Source organism: Calonectris borealis, chromosome 1 (genome assembly GCF_964195595.1).
Source record: "Calonectris borealis chromosome 1, bCalBor7.hap1.2, whole genome shotgun sequence".
NCBI classification, from domain to species: domain Eukaryota; kingdom Metazoa; phylum Chordata; class Aves; order Procellariiformes; family Procellariidae; genus Calonectris; species Calonectris borealis.
In genome coordinates this window covers 59,852,247-59,873,388 of record NC_134312.1, presented here as the reverse complement: position 1 = coordinate 59,873,388, position 21,142 = coordinate 59,852,247, and the positions used below count along the sequence as shown (strand labels likewise).

At 37.4% G+C, this 21,142-nt stretch overlaps 1 protein-coding gene across 1 annotated transcript in view; it reads right to left on the bottom strand.

The window, feature by feature from the left end:
• Window positions 1–15,259, bottom strand: part of LARGE1 (LARGE xylosyl- and glucuronyltransferase 1) — a 202,961-nt gene extending 187,702 nt beyond the window's left edge. The window contains exon 1 of the mRNA XM_075156462.1: window positions 15,154–15,259. Within this exon, the coding sequence (XP_075012563.1) occupies window positions 15,154–15,259 (106 nt within the window). The remainder of the gene's footprint in view (window positions 1–15,153) is intronic.
• Window positions 15,260–21,142: the final 5,883 nt, after the last annotated feature.

Below are 21,142 nucleotides of genomic sequence, written 5' to 3'. Positions count from 1 at the left end.
ACACTGGAACTGTTGATTAGAGTACAGAGGCAGATTACAACTTCCTTATGAAGTTTCAGTCATTGTCTTTCAGTTATTTTATTCTTCGTATTATTTTTAACCACATAACCACCAGTTCTCTTACTGGGGGGTTGATGATGTAAAGCCTCTGCTCTTTAGTTAGACTGATAATAAAAAGGTGCTGGGAGGTCTAGAGAGTCTTCAATTAGCCTTAAATAATCCTTGCACCATCCACCATCATCAAAAATGCTGCACCTGCAGGATCACTTTCCTCTTTCTCTTCAATATATTGTTCATTCAATGTTGTATTTGCTCTTTAGAGGACCAAATAGGCAGGTTTTCTGTATTCCTTGTAACAGCAAATTCTCTCTTAGCAATTCTTAACAATTTCCTTCAACTTCACAACACTGATTCAGTTAAATCCACAAACAAATGCTTGATGACTACCACATATCAATTATCCATTTGCAAGTTCGACTGGTAGCTTTCATGTTTAGAGTGAATTTCAGATACAAAAATTCCCTGTAATTTCAAAAGATTGAAACCTAAAAGAATAATTTGGAATGGATAATAACATACGTGTTTCCGTGATGCTGAATCCTTTCACACGTATGTGATCTCAAATACAACAATGAGGTTAGCGTGAGGCACAGTCAGGCTGCTTTTAGTAATATCACAAATGATGCTCTCTTAATGGAACTGAGTGTCTCCCTGACTCCTCAAGATAATACCATCTCTTTTCCATATGAATCCACTTTTTTACTACATCCCACTACTTGCAATGCATGCACATCTCTTCCTTTGTCTTCTCTCCCCACTCGGATTATTACAAAGAAGGCAGCACTCAGCTTCCTACCAAGAAATTGTTTATGACAGGTGACAATAACACTTGAGCACGGTTCTTTCCTCACTCTCATTCATTAGCTCCTCCATCCCTAGTTAAACCTTCATGTCCTCAGTTTTCACCACACCATTAGAATATCTCTTCTGTGAGACCCAATAAAAACACCGCTCCCAACCTTCACCCATTCTTTTTGCGATTCCTACTCTCACTCGCTGAAAATCTGGTTCTTCCAACAAGCACCACTTAAAATTACCGCAGATAATCTTTCCACCAGTAGAAGCTTTTCATTTCCCATCTGCCTCTAAGCTGAATTTCTATTCCACCACAGCTCCTAAATCAAGTATGTTACTTTTGTGCAACCAAACTGTAATTAGCACAAAAACATCCCCTGTTCAGAAGTGGCTCAGATTTTTCCATTACTTCTGTGCAGCCAAACTATAACAAAAACACTGGGACCTTAGTGGAATATTTCTAAGCAATATCCAAATAATATAGTATCTTCCTACTCCTTGTAATTTACTGCTGGATATGTAAGGTAAACAGTCATTAGTTATTAAAAATACAACAGTTTATTTAAATATGCAAATGTTTTCCCAAACAATTTGTTTCCAAGGGCAATACGTTGCCCTTGAAAAAAAATGAAGGAAATGACAAGTCTCATCCTCCTCTGTACATCAGGTATGTTCATAGATTGCAGTCCAGTATGCTCTAAACATTTTTTCCAAAAAAAAATACCATTATGCTTTGCTTCACGTTGACAATATTATTCTAGTACTGGCTCCCTTGAGTCAACCTGTAAAATAAATTATCATGCCAATTAAAAGAAAAACAGTATTAATTTTGCAGATTTCTTGGGGGAGGGCGTTCTGCCCTTTCTTTAGTGGTAGCAATTGCAATGGGTAATAGCAATTTTTTCTAAGCTAATGTCATTTTGTCTTGATTTACTGGCCTATTGTGTTTTCAGTCCCCAAGGTGGAAAAGTGGCTATTGACAGCAAAACAGTTCTTTTTAAAAGGCCATTTTTAATAAAGCTCAGGAAGGTTCCATGACTAGAAAACTTAGAGGCCTGCTGCATTTATAAGGCTCATCCCAAGTGAGCAGTGTAGGAAGTGAGCTTTTTGGAAGCTAAAAAAAATGCAGTGATGCAAGAGTCTTCCTGGCAAGAGGGAATAAATCAATCCCCCCAGATCAGCGAAGTGTCAGGCTGGGGAGCCGTCTTTTCTGCAGAGATTTTAAAAAGTAATGACTGATTCTGGGTTAAAGTTCTCGGGTGCTCAACTTGAGCCTCTTCAAATTTGAAAGGGCCTGTTTTTTTTAACAGGAAGAACACTGACTCAAAACCAGGCATCCAGAGCCAGTTCATCCACAAGTATTCAAGCACAGTAGCATCCACAATTATGAATTGCTTAAAATTTTACTTAAGTGCTTTCACAGCATGTGCTGTACAAATTAATCAGCTACTTCACTGTTCAACCAACAAATCCACTAATAAATGAGGTCTATCTGACACATAGAGAAGACTAAACATTTTGCTTTTGAGCTCCCTGTGTTACTTTGTCTTAGTCTTATCTGTTCTTTTCTGATTTACAAAACTAACATGCTGCTCCTAATTGAGAGCTTCTGCTTTTAAAGCTACCTAGAAGCTGATAAAACAACCCCCAAATAGGTGGGGTATGCAAATTGCACTTCAACACCTATACAGACAGTACTTCACTGTTTTATTGTAGTTAACAGGTGACAGTAGTAGCATCATCTGAGAAAAGAATTTTGTTACGTTTAGGGCTTCTGTGTAAGATAAGCTTATACCAGTCTAAGATGACATGCCATTTTAAACAGCTATTGCTATGTCAACTAGCATACTATCCCACATGACTGCTTTTATTGGTACATACGTCATCTTGGAAGTTGTGTTAACTGAAATGGCAAAAGCCATTCTTACACTGCAATAATGCTATCCACGACAATGACGTACACCAGTATAATTGTACTGGTGTAATTTATGAAGTTATCTATGTGGATTCTATCTTGTCATCCCCTGATTCGGTGTGCTCCACATCCGTATTGTACCACAAATCTAACCATACTTCTGAGGCACAAATAAATAAATGCATACAAACAGGAGCTGGGGTCAGGGAGGACGTGACATTTTTGAGGGGAACAGGTAGTGAGTCACATACCAAAACAACAGTTCCCATAGTTTTCAATATCCTGATTTAACCCATCTTCCTCCTGAATACAATAAAAACCATGAGTCCCTGAACTAGCTTTGTTCAAGGAAGAATTTTCTTCTTTTCATCTCCTGACAGTGGTCTTCAATTAAAGCTTGCAATGATGAAACTCACTGAGATTGACAGAGGAAATAAAAGGAAAGAAACCACTGAAATGCATCTTCAGAAGCAGATTATTAAATGTCCCGCAGACATTGGTGCGAGTGACAGCCGCCAGAGCTTAGTGAAAAAAGAGAAGCGGAAAATTAAACTTCTCATTGGGCCTGATGATGATTAATATCTCTTCTCTGATGAGCTGAAACTGCTTAATCTTTGCTATTAATATCAAATCACTGAGGTGCAAGTATGGTAGCTGAAGAGAAAGGGCGCATATGAGAATGTTTAACATTGGGGAGAGGAAAAAAAGACAGAAATAACTGAGAGATGTTTCGCTCTTGAATCTCCTAAAGCAAGAATCTCAGAATGAAGCTGAGAGTCATCATCAGCGGCTCTGAAGTCAGGTTACTATGAGGCAGCTCTTGGGCAAACGAAGTCGTACAATTTAAAGGAGGTAAATAGTAGATTTCAGTCGTTTGGTTAAAGGCATTTGCATTCTACAGGAAGACTACTTAATTCATCACTTCTCCATTCAAGTGTACATGAACAAACATCTAATTCCTTCACCCAACTCAAATATGTTAGATAATTGTTATTTTCAGATTTACTTACCTCTGTATATATTGGCAAAGCTTTAAAGAGAGTTAGTTGGAGTTCCTTGGAAACCAATAATTATGTGTAGCTGTGCAGACAGATTTTTATACCTGGTTCCTATAAGAATATTCTACAAAATGTAACCTCTCTGTTGAGATTTTTACCTTAAACCCTTGGGCTTGTAATGCACTGAAGCAAGAGGTGAAATAGCTAAATCCATTATAGTTAATACTCCTAGAAAACATTCTGTGTGTATTACATTTTTAGACCAAAAGAAACCTCTGTTTATGTCAATGTATATCACTTGAGATACACATTATAATAGTTTGATTAGTAGAGAATAAAAAGCAGACTTTTATAGCACCCATTCATCTGAAAACATTATTCCTGCTAAAGTTAACAAGCAAAATCACTGAGTTAGGTTAAATTAAATCCAATGACAAGCAGGAAATTTACTGATTGTGAAATATTAAAGCAGTGGTATTAGTTCAATACGATACTAGAATACTGAATGCCTTAATGCGATGAAAAAAATGAGAGAGAGATCTTCCATTTCTTAATGCTGTAAAGGTAACTTGTAAACACTGTACAGTGTTTTTATGTTTTATTTGGAGAATCAAGATTACAAGATTGATAAAATATAAGTTTATAAGCCTTGATCTCATGAATAATTGGTTGCCAAATTAGTGCTCAAATAAATCTTGTTTCCTAAATTTAATAAATCGTCTTAACTTGCAGTTGAAACTGTGTTTGATTTGATCCTTTCTGAAGGGTTATTTTTCACAACTGAAAAGGTACGGTAACCTGGAGCCCAAAACAAAGAATCTGCTTGGGGAATCAGTTTTTCAGGCCTGGGATAGCAACTGATCATCCTGATAACTAGTTTCTATTAGGTATGGTAAGATTAGTAATTATCCTATAGATTTATCTCTTTTTTTAGACAGCTATATGTTTTGGTAACTGTAGCACTATCTTCTATAGTTCTCACAGTAATATTTCTTGCAGTGCACTTTATGTACTACAGTATCTCACAGTCATGATCACTTATTTTACAGGAAATTGAAACTGTTAAAATTATCTTTTTTTAATTATTTTTTTCCTTATCTACTTCTCATCTTCCACTTCCTACCTTGAAGCCAGAAAAATCTGGACAAGCATTAAAGCACGTATTTTTGAACAAGGTGGAATAATTTATTCAGAGATGTGCTAGAATCCTCCACCAGCTTTAAAACCAAGTTCAGAAATCTGGCTAGAAGGAAAGTTTAGTTTTATCTGGAAGGCATGGGTCAGATGCAGAAATTACCAGCCAGTATTATTCTATCAACTCTACAATATATACAGCCTGCACTATGCAATATACTAGAGACATTGATCGTTAACAGTCCCTCTGATTCTAAAAATCTACAAAACTTCACAAGCTAACAAAACATCAGTAACTGTTTTGTGTGATTTTTTTGGAGGGAATCTACAGATGTGTCTGTCAATTCCATTTTGAAACACAAAAACAAAAGGCTGCTGCAACTACTCTAGGAGAGATGGAGTGACATGTAAGGAAGGAAAGATGAATGATAAAATGGGAAAAATAGGAAAAGAAGAAAATGAGGGGGAGGAACACAACTACTTTTGGATATTATTCTTTTTTTACTCTACTTAATCACATAATAAACAGATAGCTCTTTCATGTTTTTTATTCCATCTATTTCTTCAAGCCCTTTCCGGCATATAAGAATATTTCTATCTTATTAGCTATGGATTTATTTCAGTTCCAGAAATAATCCCCTACATATTACACGAATGCTGTGCAACATTCTTTGGTATTAAAACTACACCATGACAACCTCAATCCCCTGTCTAGAGAGCCAAACGAAGATGCTTATTGTAGCACCAACAGCTGTAGATGGACTGGTTTTAATCTACTTAGGAAGAACAATAATCACTTTGAAGATGCAGGGGCAGAGGCTTCACAGCCTAGAAAACAGTGTACGAGATGACTAGGCTTCTTGTGCTTCTCATACTGGCCTATCTCTACCCCTCACAGTGCCTGTGCTTGCTCAATTACAGCCAACACAAGCAGGTCTGACTGTACTACAGTCACATCTTCAGTTTATTTTGTAGATACACATTTTGAGTTTTCCAATTCATGACCTTAATGTGTAAATCCAATCTTGTAAGCTATTCCAGGTGTCTGAAAGTATATGTTGGTGGTGGTGATGTCATCAGGCATCTACAGAAGTTCAGGAATCAGTATGCAGAGAGCCGATCATGCATCTCTTCTTTACAATAGGTATAGACGTGTTATTACAAGCTCACTGGAAAAGTATCTCATTATGAAACACTTTATTTAGACAGTAAAATATTTTAACTGGGACCATAAGTTGTTATCTTTAATATTTTTTTTTTTAAAGTAAATGTACCAACAGAAGTACATTCTGTTATGGATTGTGAATTTAACTTAGCAAAATGTGATGAATCCAACATTTTTTGTAGTTTTAACTTCTCTACTTTCAGTTCTCCCCCCTAATTACTGATCTCTGCAAACTCTGACATTTAGCAATTTAAAAGCTAAACAGAATTATAAAGAAAAAAAAAAGAGGTTTAAAACCTTGATGTTTACATCATGGTCTTTGAGTTATGTTTCACAGAACTATGGAGAAGGACAGTCATGCTACAGGTTAAAAAAAATGATTGCAGCAGGATAGCTCAAATAGCTTGAACATTGTTAAATTTGAAGAGAATCTCAGGCTAAAAATGTATCATTCTCCAGGTCACCAACTTTTCCTCCTATTGTTGGTACAAAGTTGAGTGAACCAAGATGACTGCTGTCAGCCCATGTTTTTGAAGTTAGCTGTGCATTTCACTCAATTCTCCAAGGATATCTAGATACATTTAAAAAAATCTCTTAGATTCAAGTCTCAAAATAAGAATTGCAGAAGGCAAAGCAACACAAGAGAGATAAAACTTCAAGGGAGGGAAATAACTACTCAACTGAACAATTTAATAGTTGTCATGACTGAAAAATGTTTGAAAAGGGTAAAGAGGGAGTAGAGAGATGTGTTGAAGACAATGGTATTCTTAAGCTAAGCATACCTAAAACACATCCATCCAATATCAAGATATTAACGTTCACACTAAGTTGCTTTTCCTAAACCATGCCTGAGCATTATCTGCAGAACATAAGAATGACCACACATGATGTGTGAAGTACTTCTTCGAATTTATTTTTAACTTGACTCCTTCTCCTTCTGGTATTATACACATTTAAATAAATATTCAAAACATAAGTTTCAAAAGTACTGGCAGACACTACAGATGCAATTTGCTGTCGAACAAGAAAGATTCTGATATCAAAATTTTTCCTGATCTGAAAAAAAAACCCCACAGATTTTAAACACAAAAACTCCACAAAAATCAAATGATATAAGTTAATTGTTCTGAGTTAACAGAAACATTCACCAGAATCAAAATATTAAATTTTCATTTCAATCTTTTAAAACATTTATATTTCAGGTATTTTTTTCATCCTGTACGTACACATTTGTTGACCTACTTGCCTGTTTGCCCCCAAAGCTCATTGGCTAATTTCAAATTACATTGTTAGAGGGAAAGAAGTCAGAGGTAATGAAGCTTCTACAATTGTAAGGAACACACAGAGAGAGATGACAGATGCTATACATTTTACCATCGAGAAACACACTGCAGCATGAGCTCAAGATTTATTTAGATACCAGGAGACCCATATGGGAGCTAGATTTTATAAATGCTCTAATTGTGGGAAAAGCAACTTCAATATCAATCAGCTGCATGACATCAATCACAGCAAGTCAGGCTACATTAGTTACAGCACTCAAAGAAGATCTGGTGTACTTATAAACTACAAGTTTTATTTCAAAAAATCAAGCACTGTTTCTTAGGGATTTGGCTTTTTAGAAAAAAACAAGGCATTTGAGCTCATCTTGCTTTTCTGTTTTTCTGCAGAAAAACATTTTTTTACTATGAAGTTAGCAAGTACCTATCTTTGAAACAGAGAAAGAGGAATAATCAGGAAATAGCTCTCCTACTGCTAGTCTTCCATGCAGCCCTAACAGAATTTAGACATCCAGATGTCCCTTCTTCTTGGAAGGAATTTGTTCACCTTTGCATAATTCAACTTTTATAGACTGCATTTTTCCCAAAAGTTTGCTCAAAGAATGAGGAAGACAAAGATGAAACAAAAACCTTGAGAAATCCCACACATTATACTCAGGGTAACTGCTTTCCAAAGAAGCTGGCAACTTATTCCTGCTCAAAGAATTCCTTTTCATTCTGATCTTTATGTTTCTGCCAGAAATTACAAACTAAGAGCCGACTAGAAAAAGAAAGCCAAGACAAAACTGGTAGACATGTGTTTAGAAACACAAAAAATTCCATCCAATCAAGGGATGTATAGAGAGGAAAGAAGGTAAGCCTATAGCTCACTTTACTTTTATGAAAGAATAAGCATGTACTTAAAAAAATGAGTGTCAAAAGAGAACGTGTGTGTACTGGAATTCCTGTACTGGAATTCAAAAGAGCAATGGGGACTTGCTTTCATTTGGCACAACACTCTGACAAAAGAAATGGCCGTTACAAGATTCATGTCATTTCCTGAGATGATAATATATTGTTTTAAGGATGTGAATTCCTGGCAAGCTAAGGAAGAAACAGCACTGACATCAGCATTTAGGTGTTGCGCTATTCGGTGGACCTTGTTAATTAAGGATTAAAATTGTATTGCAGGATCGGAAGTATTTAGTTTAATTGAAAGAGTCGTTGAGAAAAAAAAACTATGGTCCTCACTAACTCCACAGTTTGACCCCCAAAAGCTTCTCATGACCATGTTGTATTTTGGCTCACATTCTTTGTCTAAGGCCATTCTCGTTTTGCCACAGAAACTACTTCAAATTTCCAGTCACTGCTTACAAGCAAACTGGTTTTTTATATAATGGGAAGTAAAACTTTTTATTTTTTCATATTCACTTGTTAATTTTATTTTCTTAGATGATGGACAGATAAGGGTTCTCGTGTCTGTGAAACAAAATCTAACTGTGGGGATACTAACTTGCAAGCTAAAGACGATGAGCAGAGAACGAGACTCAGCCTTCACAGCAGAGACCTTATGGTCAATGGCATACTTCAACCAAACTTCATCAGTACTCTATATATCCAAATCACAACGGTTTCATAGAAAGGCAAGTTTTCCAGGATAAAGCAACAAAACTTGGCATAAGCCTGAGATCTTTACTATCATGACTGATTTTATTCTTATAGGATCCCCAAGTAAAAACTGCAGGCGTACTTAAGAAGGTGTCTTGATTGCAGCTGAGATAAAGGACTTTAAGTGACAGTTCTCAGCATATCTCCTAAAAAAGATAACAAGAGAGGAGTAAATAACCACCATTTACTCCAGAATGGAAACGTACATGGAAACAGCTTTTATGAAGAGGTTGCTGGGAAGCCAATCTTAACTAAAACACGTCCTATAAACCTGTGCAGGCACCCATCACAGTAACATCCTTATTATATGCAGAGGCACCCTTTCAGGACCTCTTTTCTCAGAATTTTATTAAAAAGGCAGGATCAATACAGAGGTTGAAACTTCTACTTTAAATGGACACTGGGTTAAGTTTTCTTGTTTAATCCTGTTGAGACACACAGCAGATAAAATTCAGGCAAACTGAGTGAATCATAATGAAAAAAGCAATTTTAGATTTTGCCCCTTTCTGATTATATTGTCTGCAAAGGGATTATTTTCTGATGTTTGTTCATCAGTTGCAAATGTCTGATAGACATTTTAGCAATTAATTACTTGTTTGCCTCTTCCTATGAGCAACTCATTGCAAGCATTAAAAATTCAGGCAGTTTTAATCACGCACATAGATCATGTGATAAACTTCTGGCACTTAACTGGATAAAGCTGAACTCCCAGAATCAGTTTTCTGATTCAAGTATTCACAAATATGATTTCAAAATCTGCTTCCCCTGAATATTAAAACTGGATCTTCATTGTTTCTGTAGACAGTCTTCCCAATTAACATATTCACTAGAATATTTATGGAAAGCATACACAAAAAGAGTGTGAACAGCATCAAAGTGAATCCATTTAAATACTAAGATGAGTATTTGCAGCCTTCCTTCATTTCACTTTATTGTATTTTATGAGGTGTTTGCCCAACTCTGGCTTCAATCATGTCTCTACAGATTACTTGGACTAAAATGTACTGTCAGAGAATGATAGTCACCCAACACTGAAGTGAAAAGAGGACAATCGAGGAAAGCAAGTCCCAGGAAAGAAGGTAGGCTCTGTTTTTAAAATGTTACCCTGGCAGTTAAGAAAAAACGGAGTCAACTTCCTGCTCTCTCACAGACTCCCTACATGATCTCATGCAACTTCTCAAGTTTTCATCTTAAAGTTACATTACTGACCCTTCCTTTGCTGTGAAATATGTTCTACACAGGAGCCCTACACAGACACTTCATGGCTTTCAACCTGAAGTGGATCCACCACATAGAAACTGGTAACTCAAGCGTGTTTTCATCCTGCCAAAACGGAGGTGGCTGTGAATCTGCTAAGGCCACACAGCACAGTGGACACTTTCTCAAGGAATCAGTAATCTAGAGAGCATGTGTCAAATTACAGTTCCAAGCCTCCATTTTATGTGACCTTCATGGTAAAGGGGATAGGAAACTGCTGCATATAGCTTGGAAAATGATGCTCTTTCTGGAGCTACTGTTGGTTAGTGAAATTGCTGTTTTCTTTCTAATGAAAATTCATCATATATTATTTGATTATTTACTCCTCCCTGTTTGAAATGCACTCCACCCTTCCTACTCTATTACCTTGCCTTTTGAATGTAATTTAAGAATGTTGGAACGATTAGCTTTTTCATTCAAAGTAACAGATAACTGAAATTATGCTGTCCTTGTGCATTATTAAAAACAACAACAGTAACCAGGTACATTCAAAGGCGATACAATATTCAAAATCCTCCTCAATATTCTAGGTCATAACCTTAATAGACATTTATACATGATTAATGAGGCTTTTAGTAGCTGTTGCTGTCACAGCTTGGGTAATGCCACCTCCAATGAATATTCCAAGAGAAGGGTCTTACTGGCAGTGTCTGAGTGACAGCTGTGAAGTAGCAGGCTGCAATGTACTTTCTGACAAGAGAAACAAAACCCAAAATGAAACAAAATTCTGTCCTGTAGAACTGCAAACTATTTTAAAAGTAGAACATGGGAACATTAGGGCATATTTTATATCACAGATTCACTAACAAAGAGCTTATAAAGGGTTTCTAAATGTGATCCCACTGCCATGCTATGGCAAATGAATAACTTAAGTTCTTAGATATAAACACATGGTTGAGTAATGTAATTCCTAATTACATCAAGAACACATGATTTTAGGACACAGCACTGCAGATATCAGTACCGAAGAGAGATACTTGATTCTGGAGCCCTGAAACATACAAACAAATGAACAAAAAACTGCAAAAGAATATAAAAAAGAGAGTTATGACAGCTCAGCTAGCTCAACCTCTTTAGCTTAGTGAAAAAAAGACTGAGAGGTGATTTGACTACTATATATAAGTACCTTCAAAGGGAAACATACCCAGGCCTGGCAGGGGAATAACTAGCATTGATTCACCAAGGGTCAATCATGCTTGACCAACCTGACTGCTTTCTGTGATGAAATTACTAGATCTGTGAATAAGAGATGACCAATAGATGCAATCTCCCTTGAACTTAGCACAGCTTTCAATATGGTCTCCCACAGCATCCTTGCATTCAAGTTGGGATTTTACAGTCTATAGGGGTAGACTACTACGGGTGAAAAACCAGCTGGAATGTTGGGCTCAAAGCGTGATGCTTACTTGTTCATGCTCTGTCTGGAAGTCAGTTACATGTGGAGTTCCTCAGTGTCTATTCTGCAACCGGTCCTTTTCAATATTTTTATCAGTGACTCAAAGGATAAATCAGAATTCACCCGTATCAAGACTGCAAATATCACCAAGCCTGGGGGTTGCAGTCAATACACTCACAGGCAAGGGTGCCACCCAGACAGACTGGAGGGATGAACAAAGCAAAGCCCGGTACCTGGGAAGGACTAACTCTCTCATAATGACACAGGCGGTGGACTAGTCCTGATGGGAAGGACCTGTAGTCCTGATGGACAGAACATTAAACATGAGCCAGCAGCATGCCTGGACAGTGATGAGGGCCAATGGCATCCTGGGCTGTATCAACAGGAACATAGCAAATAGACTGAGGGAAGTGACCATTCCCCTTTACTTGGTACTCATTAGACCACATTTGGAACACTGTCTCCAGTTTGGGGTCCCAAATATAAGAATTACATTGATGAAGTTCAGCGTAGGGCTATCAAGTTGTATGGGGGCTGAGGTGCTTGCCCTGGGCTTGTTCAGCCTGGAGAAGAGAAGGCTCTGTGCAACTTAATAGCAGTCCTCCAGTACCTACAAGCAAGTTGCAAGAAGACAGAGCCAGGCTCTTCACAGCAATACATGGTGAGGGAATGAGTGACATCAGACATAAATTGAAGCAAGAGAGGTTCAAACTAGATATAAGGAGAAACTCTTCCACCTGAGGACAGTCAAGCAGTGGCACAAGTTGTCTAGGGAGGCCATGTGGTCTCTATCCTTGGTGGTTTTCAAGACACGACTGGATAAAGGCCTAAGAAATCTTGCCTGACCCCAAAGCCCACCCTGATTTGAGCAGGAGTTTAACCAGAGAACTCCTGAGGTCCCTTCCACCCTGAATAATTAAGTGAGATTATGAGGATATCAGGTACGAACAATTTCTTTAACTTAGTGGAGAAAAGTATAACAAGAACCATTTACTTGAATCTAAAACCAGATGAACTGAAAAGAAAACTTCTAGCACTGCCTGTGATTAACCAAAGAAACTAGAACCAGAAGACAGAGAGAACTCTCCACTCCTGCTGGTTTCAAATCAAGGCACAATGCTGTTGTGGGACATTTTTGTACTCAAGTATACACAGAAAGCTTAAAACATAAGTAAATTCTGTGAACCATAGTGGAGTACAAAACAAGAAGTCAGATAAAATGACAAAATGGCTTTAACTCTCTGCCCATAATACCTACAAGTTAAGCAAAATGCCAGCTATGATTCGGTTAAATAAGTATTTTAACTGACCTTAGTTTTTAACCAAAAAAGATTAAATCATGCCCCATCCAAAAATTAAAAGAAAAAGAAAACAGATACAGAAAAATAACAGAAACAGTTACTAACTTTACATAATTTCCAATCCTTTTCCAGTGCAAGGTTTCTTAACAGGTAATGGGCTTTGCTCCCTGGTTTGCATTTAGGATTAATTCACACTGAGAGCTTTAAGTCACTTCAACTACCATGTAGCAGCAAATTTCAAGATTTGTTTTGAGCTCTCTGTAAAAACAAAGGATTCTACGCACACAAGAATTTAAAGCAGCATGCCATTACCAATTGTGGACACAATTAAAATAGTCATTACGACAAGGCAGCATAATATTCTTCTAAAAGCAAAAAGGTGAGGCCTGCATTCGCTAAGCTTTTAAAAATCAAACAAAATCAGTACTTTCTGCCTGCCAGATCATTAGTTTTCAAGTATGCAGCCAGCACCCCTTATATTTCCAATTTAACATGAATCCCATAAGTGTTTCATTCTAGAATGAGCACATAGAATTACTGCCCATTAAGACAGAATTTTAAGTAAGCAAATAAATTTGCATAAGCAAATATTTGTACCTGGCATGTAACTAATTCAGAAATGTATGTAATACGTACTGAAAATCTTTACATGTTCTTACTTGCAATTTAACTTGGAATCCAGTTTTGTTTTGAAATAAAGCACAAATTTGTCAGCCAAGGTTACATGAAAGAAGCTTGATATTTTAAACAATGCCTTTTTAAAATTATCATACTGTAAACTAGTGTTTGAACAGTTTTTAAAAGGCTGAAACACCTTTCCTCATGCTAAGATAACTACAAAGGTTGAACAGCTCTTTTTACTCTTGCCAAAACAACTCACTTATTGCCAAGCATAAAATGCTCCATCTCGAAAGAAAAAAAAAAAAAGAACATACAAAGTAACAAAAAATAGGAGATTCAGCATCTTCTAACCTCACCTAACTGAAGTATCACTGCTGAACTCCTTTAAGGCCAGATAAAACATTCATCAGATAGACAATTTAAAAGGCAAAGTAGTGGTTAAGAATAAAACATAAATTATATATGATTAAAATATAAAATATAAATTATATATGATTATAAAAAGTGTTAGTTATATAGCTGCAAGTCAATGTACCTATAAACTTGAGGATCTCCACCTGAAGAAAGAAGAGGACAGAAAGATATTCCAGCTATAGCAACCCATCGCCACCCAGAGGGATATGGATTCAAACTGATCTTATATAAAGTGATTTTATATAGGTATTCATTGATTTTCTGTGTTCAGCCTTCTAGTACAATAAGCATAGAGGCAGTGGCCAGAACTAATAACCTTCACACAGGCAAAAAAAGAGCCTCATGTGTTTGCAGGTTTGGGCCATGTAGGCATTTATATAACTAAATCAGGAGCCCATAAAACATTTCACAGAATTCTCTGCTGCTACATTTACACCTCATAGAACAGAGTCCCACCACTGTCCGACATTCCACAAACTAGGTACCACCATGTGTTCCCTGGTCCAGTGAGCAGCAGTACACGGGACCACAGGACAAGAGAAAACCTGCACCTGAGTGACCATTACCTAACAGAGCCCACCATGCAAAGAACCACGCCAGACACACATTTCCCTGACTTGTACTGTAGGCCCTCCATGCTCTCGTAGCTAGATATGCTTCCTGCTTTATGTCCCAAAATCAGACTCAGTGGCCCATGTCATCCATACACGAGGTCCAACACACAGGTCCATAAAAACAAGAGTTGTGTAAAGAGTGCCCAGAACACATACAGATGTCTTTTTAAAGACTTTTAAATAATATTAAGGGCAGATCTGAAATGAGACTTTAATTTTAATTAAAAGTAAAATCTAACAGGGCACAAGATAGATCAACTTTTAAAAGTTAGAAAACACAGTGAAGAAATGAGTAAGGTGGGGTTTTTTTGTTGCACTTTTTAAAAGTTCAAAGATGAGAGGAAAATCAAATAACCGGGGCCAGAAATTGCCTCCTCCTCAGAAGTGAGAACATCGTACGGAAGGCCCTTTGTTGAAATCTGCACCTTGGGAACTATTTCCTATGCAAGCCAAACAGATTTATTTAAATAAAATCACTGATGACTGATCTGCATTTGTCTGCCCTGATACAAATCATTCAGCACCCCCACCCCCAGCCATTTTATTCTCCTCCTACCTTCAAAACTCCCAGCAAACAGATAAATCCACGTAATGGCTGGGACAAAAAGGATGGTCAGAGAGGCAGCCAGGAATTTCCGTCGCCCTCTGCAGATTCCCAGCATTCTCTCAGGAGTGCAGATTCCCAACCCAGTGCTGTTCCTATGTCGGAAGCAAATAGTCCACAGCCTCCCACATATTACTCCCTGAAAAGGAAAGGAAAAAATGTTTTAACAGCTTATCTCTCTACAGAAAGGTAGACTATGCCAGTGTTCCTAAAGAGTTAAAAAGAACAAGGCTAAAAATAGGGTTACCACAATTGCAAAGCAGTACCCATTTCAACATTATCCATGACTACTTAATAATAAGCAACTTTTAGAAGTCAGACTAAGACAGTAAGTCAATAAAACACATCATATCACCTAAACACACAGAGCTAATCTTACAAAGAGACATCACCTTTATTTGTTTTTTCACCACCCTTTTACTCTACAGAAACTCTGGGTTCTTTGATGCCTACGTGTGGTGGTGCCCCTGGGCAGATAAGAAAAAGCCACCCGTATTTCTTCCCCTGCTCCCAAAGAGCTAAAGTCACACTGGTGAATCAATGAGCTGGCTGCAGGTGGTCATGAACTCAAGAGGGTGAACTGAAAAATGAAAGGTAAAGTATGGGGGCAGAGGGATGTTATTAAAATGACCCACTTTGCTAATAAAAAAATGCTGATGAACTGCTACATAAAAGGGGTGAAGAGAAAGAGCAAAATGGGCAAGGAAGCTTCCTTAAGCACAAAAGGGGATATCAGGAGCTTTAGACTGTATGCTATGAAAAAAAAGGGGAATTCTGGAGAGTACCACTGTTTTTATGAGGAAAAAAAATAGAATCTTAATTTGTTTAAATTATTGTCCTGCATTTCACAGAGGCCAAGATGGCAAAATAATCTGATGATTTTTCTTCACAGGAAAATGAATATTCCCACACCAGTGCAGGCATGCAGGGTGTAAAGATAATGTTTCACATCTTTTGGGTTTTTTTTTGAAAAGAGAAGAAAGGCTAATGTTAGACTAGAGAAGGAAAGGGAGATATTAAGTCCATGCATATCTAGTTCAAGCTTTGTGTGAAATGGCTTATGTTTTCTAATTTTAAAAAAAGAATTGCTCTACAAGAACGATAGGGAAAGAAACACAGACTATGGCAGTACGAGGTGTTTAATAAGAGTGCCCTTTGGCTTGTGCTTAAACTAGTACTAGAGCTGAAATCAGCAATTAAAGCATTTCTACACTGACGTATTAACAATGGCTACTGTGTGCCTTGAAAATACGTCTCAGCTCTACAACTCCACATATATTGCAGTGAAAGTCAATTCTGAAATCACATTACAGCAAAAATGAGAATTATAAACAAGAGAAATGGGTTCAGACAAAGAACTCTGCTGCTGGAAATACCTAGCTGCAGTAATCAGGCAAACTTACAGCTGTTCCTTGAACGTTCAATAGAGCCCACTTTACTACACTACAGTTTAAGAGCCATGATAGTACTCCTGACCTTGGAATTGATAAAATGGACTATAATTTGTCCAGAGCTAGCACAAAAAGCATTCCATTGTGTCAGCTTTTCAACACAATGAATGCCTCACCACAGAGATTTTGCACAAAATATGTGGACAGACTTAATATTAACAACTGTGGTATTAGAGTCACTGTGTTAGAAAGAGACACACATTTGGTAGATAAATTGTGGAGAACTCTTATCTTTATTCACTGTATTTGGATAATGATTGCATTTCATTTCTTTTCCTTACATCACATAGCTTGTACAACTACTCTGAAGAGAGTCCTTTACATGCCTACTTGAAAAACACAGATAATTCTCCTGTCTTATGTGTTGTACACTTGCTATATGTGTGTATATTGTATATTGTAAAGTGCACATAATCACTTACTTTAAATAGCAATATTATTATTTTTTCCCTGTAACATCATGGTGTGCACCACTGACATCAATCTGTGCATGTAAAAATGAATTTTTGAAAAAACAAACTCACAAGCAGGGTCATTCTCCAATAGCAACGTCTTGTAATGCAACATGCATTGGATACATACTGCTCCTACCAATGATACCTGTAACACCCACAGGTAGCGAAGTAAGAGTCAACACTACATGTTTCCAAAATCATGCTATTACAAGAACACTGATATCAGTTTTTGCAATAATGACACACAGACTCTGAAGCTTGGGGTTATAGTGCTACTAGTCGATTAATTAATCCTGGGGCTGCATATTTAAGAAATAATTCATTTTTTCCTATATATTTCTTTAAACATCCATGCATGCTAAGTTTCTGAATAGGTCAAAATGGAGGATGAAATTTGGCTTTTCTGCCCCATGAATGTAAAGTACCCTAACAAATTAAGAAAGTATAAGGAGCAACATTGAACTCCCAATTCAGCTACAAAGGAAAGCTAGGAATGTGGCAAATTCAGCTTTCTACAAATTGTCATCATTCAGACAGAACAGCCAAATCATTCTGCGCATTCATGCACATCCGTTATCTATCTAGGAAGACATTTGGGAAAATCCTAGACAGACAAGTCAGCTTGTGATATATCATGCTAGGAAATGTTGAGATACTTCTTTTAATGGAGCTTTAAAAGAGGAAAGAGCCATAAACTATTTTAAAGGAAGTTTCTATTATCTTCCCACCTCTCCAAAGTTGTGAACAGCTTCCCTTAAATATTCATTTTCAGTGTATAAAATCACCACACCTGCTGAGTATTTTTTTACAAACTAGACAACGCATCCTGTGCAAACCCTACACAAGCAATTGTATAAAAGGTCCATGAATGGTAATGAAGATGCTTAGCTTAAAGGAAAAGCTTTGGACTCAATCATGTATCCATTATTGGTTTTACTTGTAAAGAATTTTACCTAATATACCAACATCAAATAAATTGAAAGAAGATATTGCAGTTCTTTGACTTGGTTTTGCTTTCAATTCAACAGGTGCCAGATTGATATTTGTCATGAAAGGAAAGTGACTGACGACACTGGCTGGAGCAAGGGCTGAGCACAGAACAGGAGAGCGCTGTGCACATTCCTGCCATATGAGCTCGCCATTGCCTTTCAGACTTCTATAGCATCCACTGCTCCTCACGCCACAGTCCTACTGAATCAGACTGTCACCTGCCTAAAAGGTCGTAGAAAGCAGTTTCATGGTACAGGCTAAAAATAAAGCTACTTTGGATGTGACATTGCTAGTTATATTCATCTTTTCAGTAATAACAAACACTGTAAGATGGTTCACTTCATTTACACAAATCCATGCAGTGTTCCTCCTGATAGCTTTCAATCTTAATAGCTGTGCTAACTAAACACCTGTAGTCAGAAATACATAGCATGAAATATGTTGGAAGAAAAAAAAAGGATAAGGAAGTAACTGGCCAATTTAAGCACAGAACCTAGGTGTGATACTCTGATCAAAAAACAGCCAGTGGCTGCTCTTAATCTGTTGCCCAATGTTAGTATTTTCAGATGCGCTAACTGAGCCACACTGAACATCTGCAACTTTAGCCACCTTTACTGGATTTATCTCAAAGCAAGGGAGATCAAAATTAGCCCCGGAGTGAAAGGGAATGGTTGAGAGAGTTTCTGGTAAGGGGTTTGCAGTTCAAAACATGGTCTCAGCTTCACTCCTCCAGACACAATCAGATTTTCTGCCCGTGCCACAGATCCAGAGAAGGTGCATGTATTTCAGGATATTCTTCTACCTTGGTCTTCAATTTTTAATGTACTCAATGTGCTCCAAGAGCATCATACAATTATATTTTAGAAATCTGATGAAATAAGTAATATCTACAAAAGTATTTACATCATGCATGTATGTCCTGCTGTCAGTAAGTCAGATGCTCTATACTTCTACAATATACCCAGTTCAAGATTTATAAAACCTACTGCACATGTACAAAACAACAGACATTAATACAGCAACCTCAGGCCAGCTCACCCTTGATTACTGCTAATGGTGCTATAAAAGGCTACTAGCTTGGACAATGCCTGTGTCACGGGTCGCACCGGGAATTAAAATAAATCGGGTTTCTCATTACAAAGACATACTCATGATCTTCTTACCACATGGCAACAGTGAAGGGAATGACTTTCGTTACCTTCACATATGGTCAAATGCTTCCATTAACTACACTACCTTGTCAGAGTGGTTGCTTTGTTTTAAGTCAAGGATTATCTCCTCAGCTAAGTGTGAATCAGCTCTCAACCAGTATGAACAGCACATACATTAAAGCAACACTAATCACATTGATATTCAGTTTGGTACCATAAAGGCAGGGTGTGGAATAAACCCAACATTATGAAATAAAAGATGAAAGAATTAAATGGCAAATCTTTATTTAAATAAACATCCCTTTGTTAATATACTCCACTTCTCAAGTTCTTAGAACAGAAATAGCATTTTGAAGGAAAATGCCATCTCCTCTCTCATCAACCTCTCCTTCTTCTCCCACATGGAAGAACGTGCTACAGAAACAAATCTAAGGCTCCCTTTGCTCTCAAACTCTGAATTCTCTTGGCATTGGAGATCTTCCCCCCAAATCTGATTGGCAGGGAATCCTATGGTATCATGACTTTAAAGAAGGATTTGAGTAAAATCAGCAACCACCTTAGAAGTTCTGTGAAGCCACTTTAAAGGAACAGATTACAGCAGAGTTTCCAAATGCTACCAAATTTACTCTTTCTCAACTAGTTAGAAGAAAATAGTCCTATCTGTAAGAGCAAAAATAGCCAATAACTTGACAGCACAAATGAGTTCTGCCTTGGAACTGTGCTAACTGCTCCAAGGGCACACAGGATTGACACCTTCTTTTATATCTTCACTCAGTATGTGCCGTGGCTCAAGGAAAATTCTATTAGTGTCCTGTTAATCAAAGTTTTCTAGAAGGTTCCAGCTGTAAGCAACACTATCACAGGAATGGGGATCTCATCCTGACAGTAGAGTAGTCACAGACGGAGAGAAGTAAATAAATAACACACTTCCACATTTTTCCTTTTTCATTCCCATGTGTTCCTTTATATATACCTATATATATGCATGTATTTATATATGCATTTTTTAACGGCATTCCTTTTTCCTTTCAAGCCTAGACTGCTCAAAAGAAGGAAAGCCTGCAACTTTTAAAAATTATCAAGAAATAACACGATTTAAGATCAAAAGGATAAGAATCTTCTCCTAAGCCTCCACTAAAATGTCACTGTTAATATGGGGGGGGGGGGGGGCGGAATCTATCAGTTGAGAAGAGATAGCAGCAACAAAACACAATCATGACAGAAAGATCAATCTTGCCTCTTATTCACATTTCATTTGCAACCCAAGAATTATACTTATTTTCAAAGCAGCTACTGACCTGGTTTTTCAATGAGTTCTCCAAACTGCTTTACTCTACCCCCTCACCTATATGGGCATATAGCACCAGTATTTCCTGACTTCCCAATTTATCTCAGGACTGAGCACAGCTCAAAGAAAGTGAAACAGAGCCTGACTCGGTTTGTGTATGGCAAAAGTCTAGCCAGATACAATATATATACATACTAAGAATACCTTAGAATTTGAGATCCCAATGTCACTGAATTATAAACATACCTAGAGACCATGGTCAACCAGCAGTAATAACTGTGATAGAGAATCTTTCAATAGTAAAGCAATTCTGCTCCAGAATCACAGTTTATACTCAGACCACAGCATTATTACGTATCTGAATTTCAGGCTTTAAAAAAGGACAAAGCTCCACATCTTTCCAAATCCAGGCCTCTCCACCTGAAATAATGGCAGAAGGAAAAGTAACATGCTACTTGTTCACGGCTGGAAGAAAACATCAGGGTGTTGCTGCATCATTGCTCTCCCTGCCTCTATACCAGGCACCTTTCTCCTTCATAATCAAATACTGAAGAGTCATGGGTTTGTCCATTCATTAATTCCCTTTCTTAGGTATTGTGTGCATGC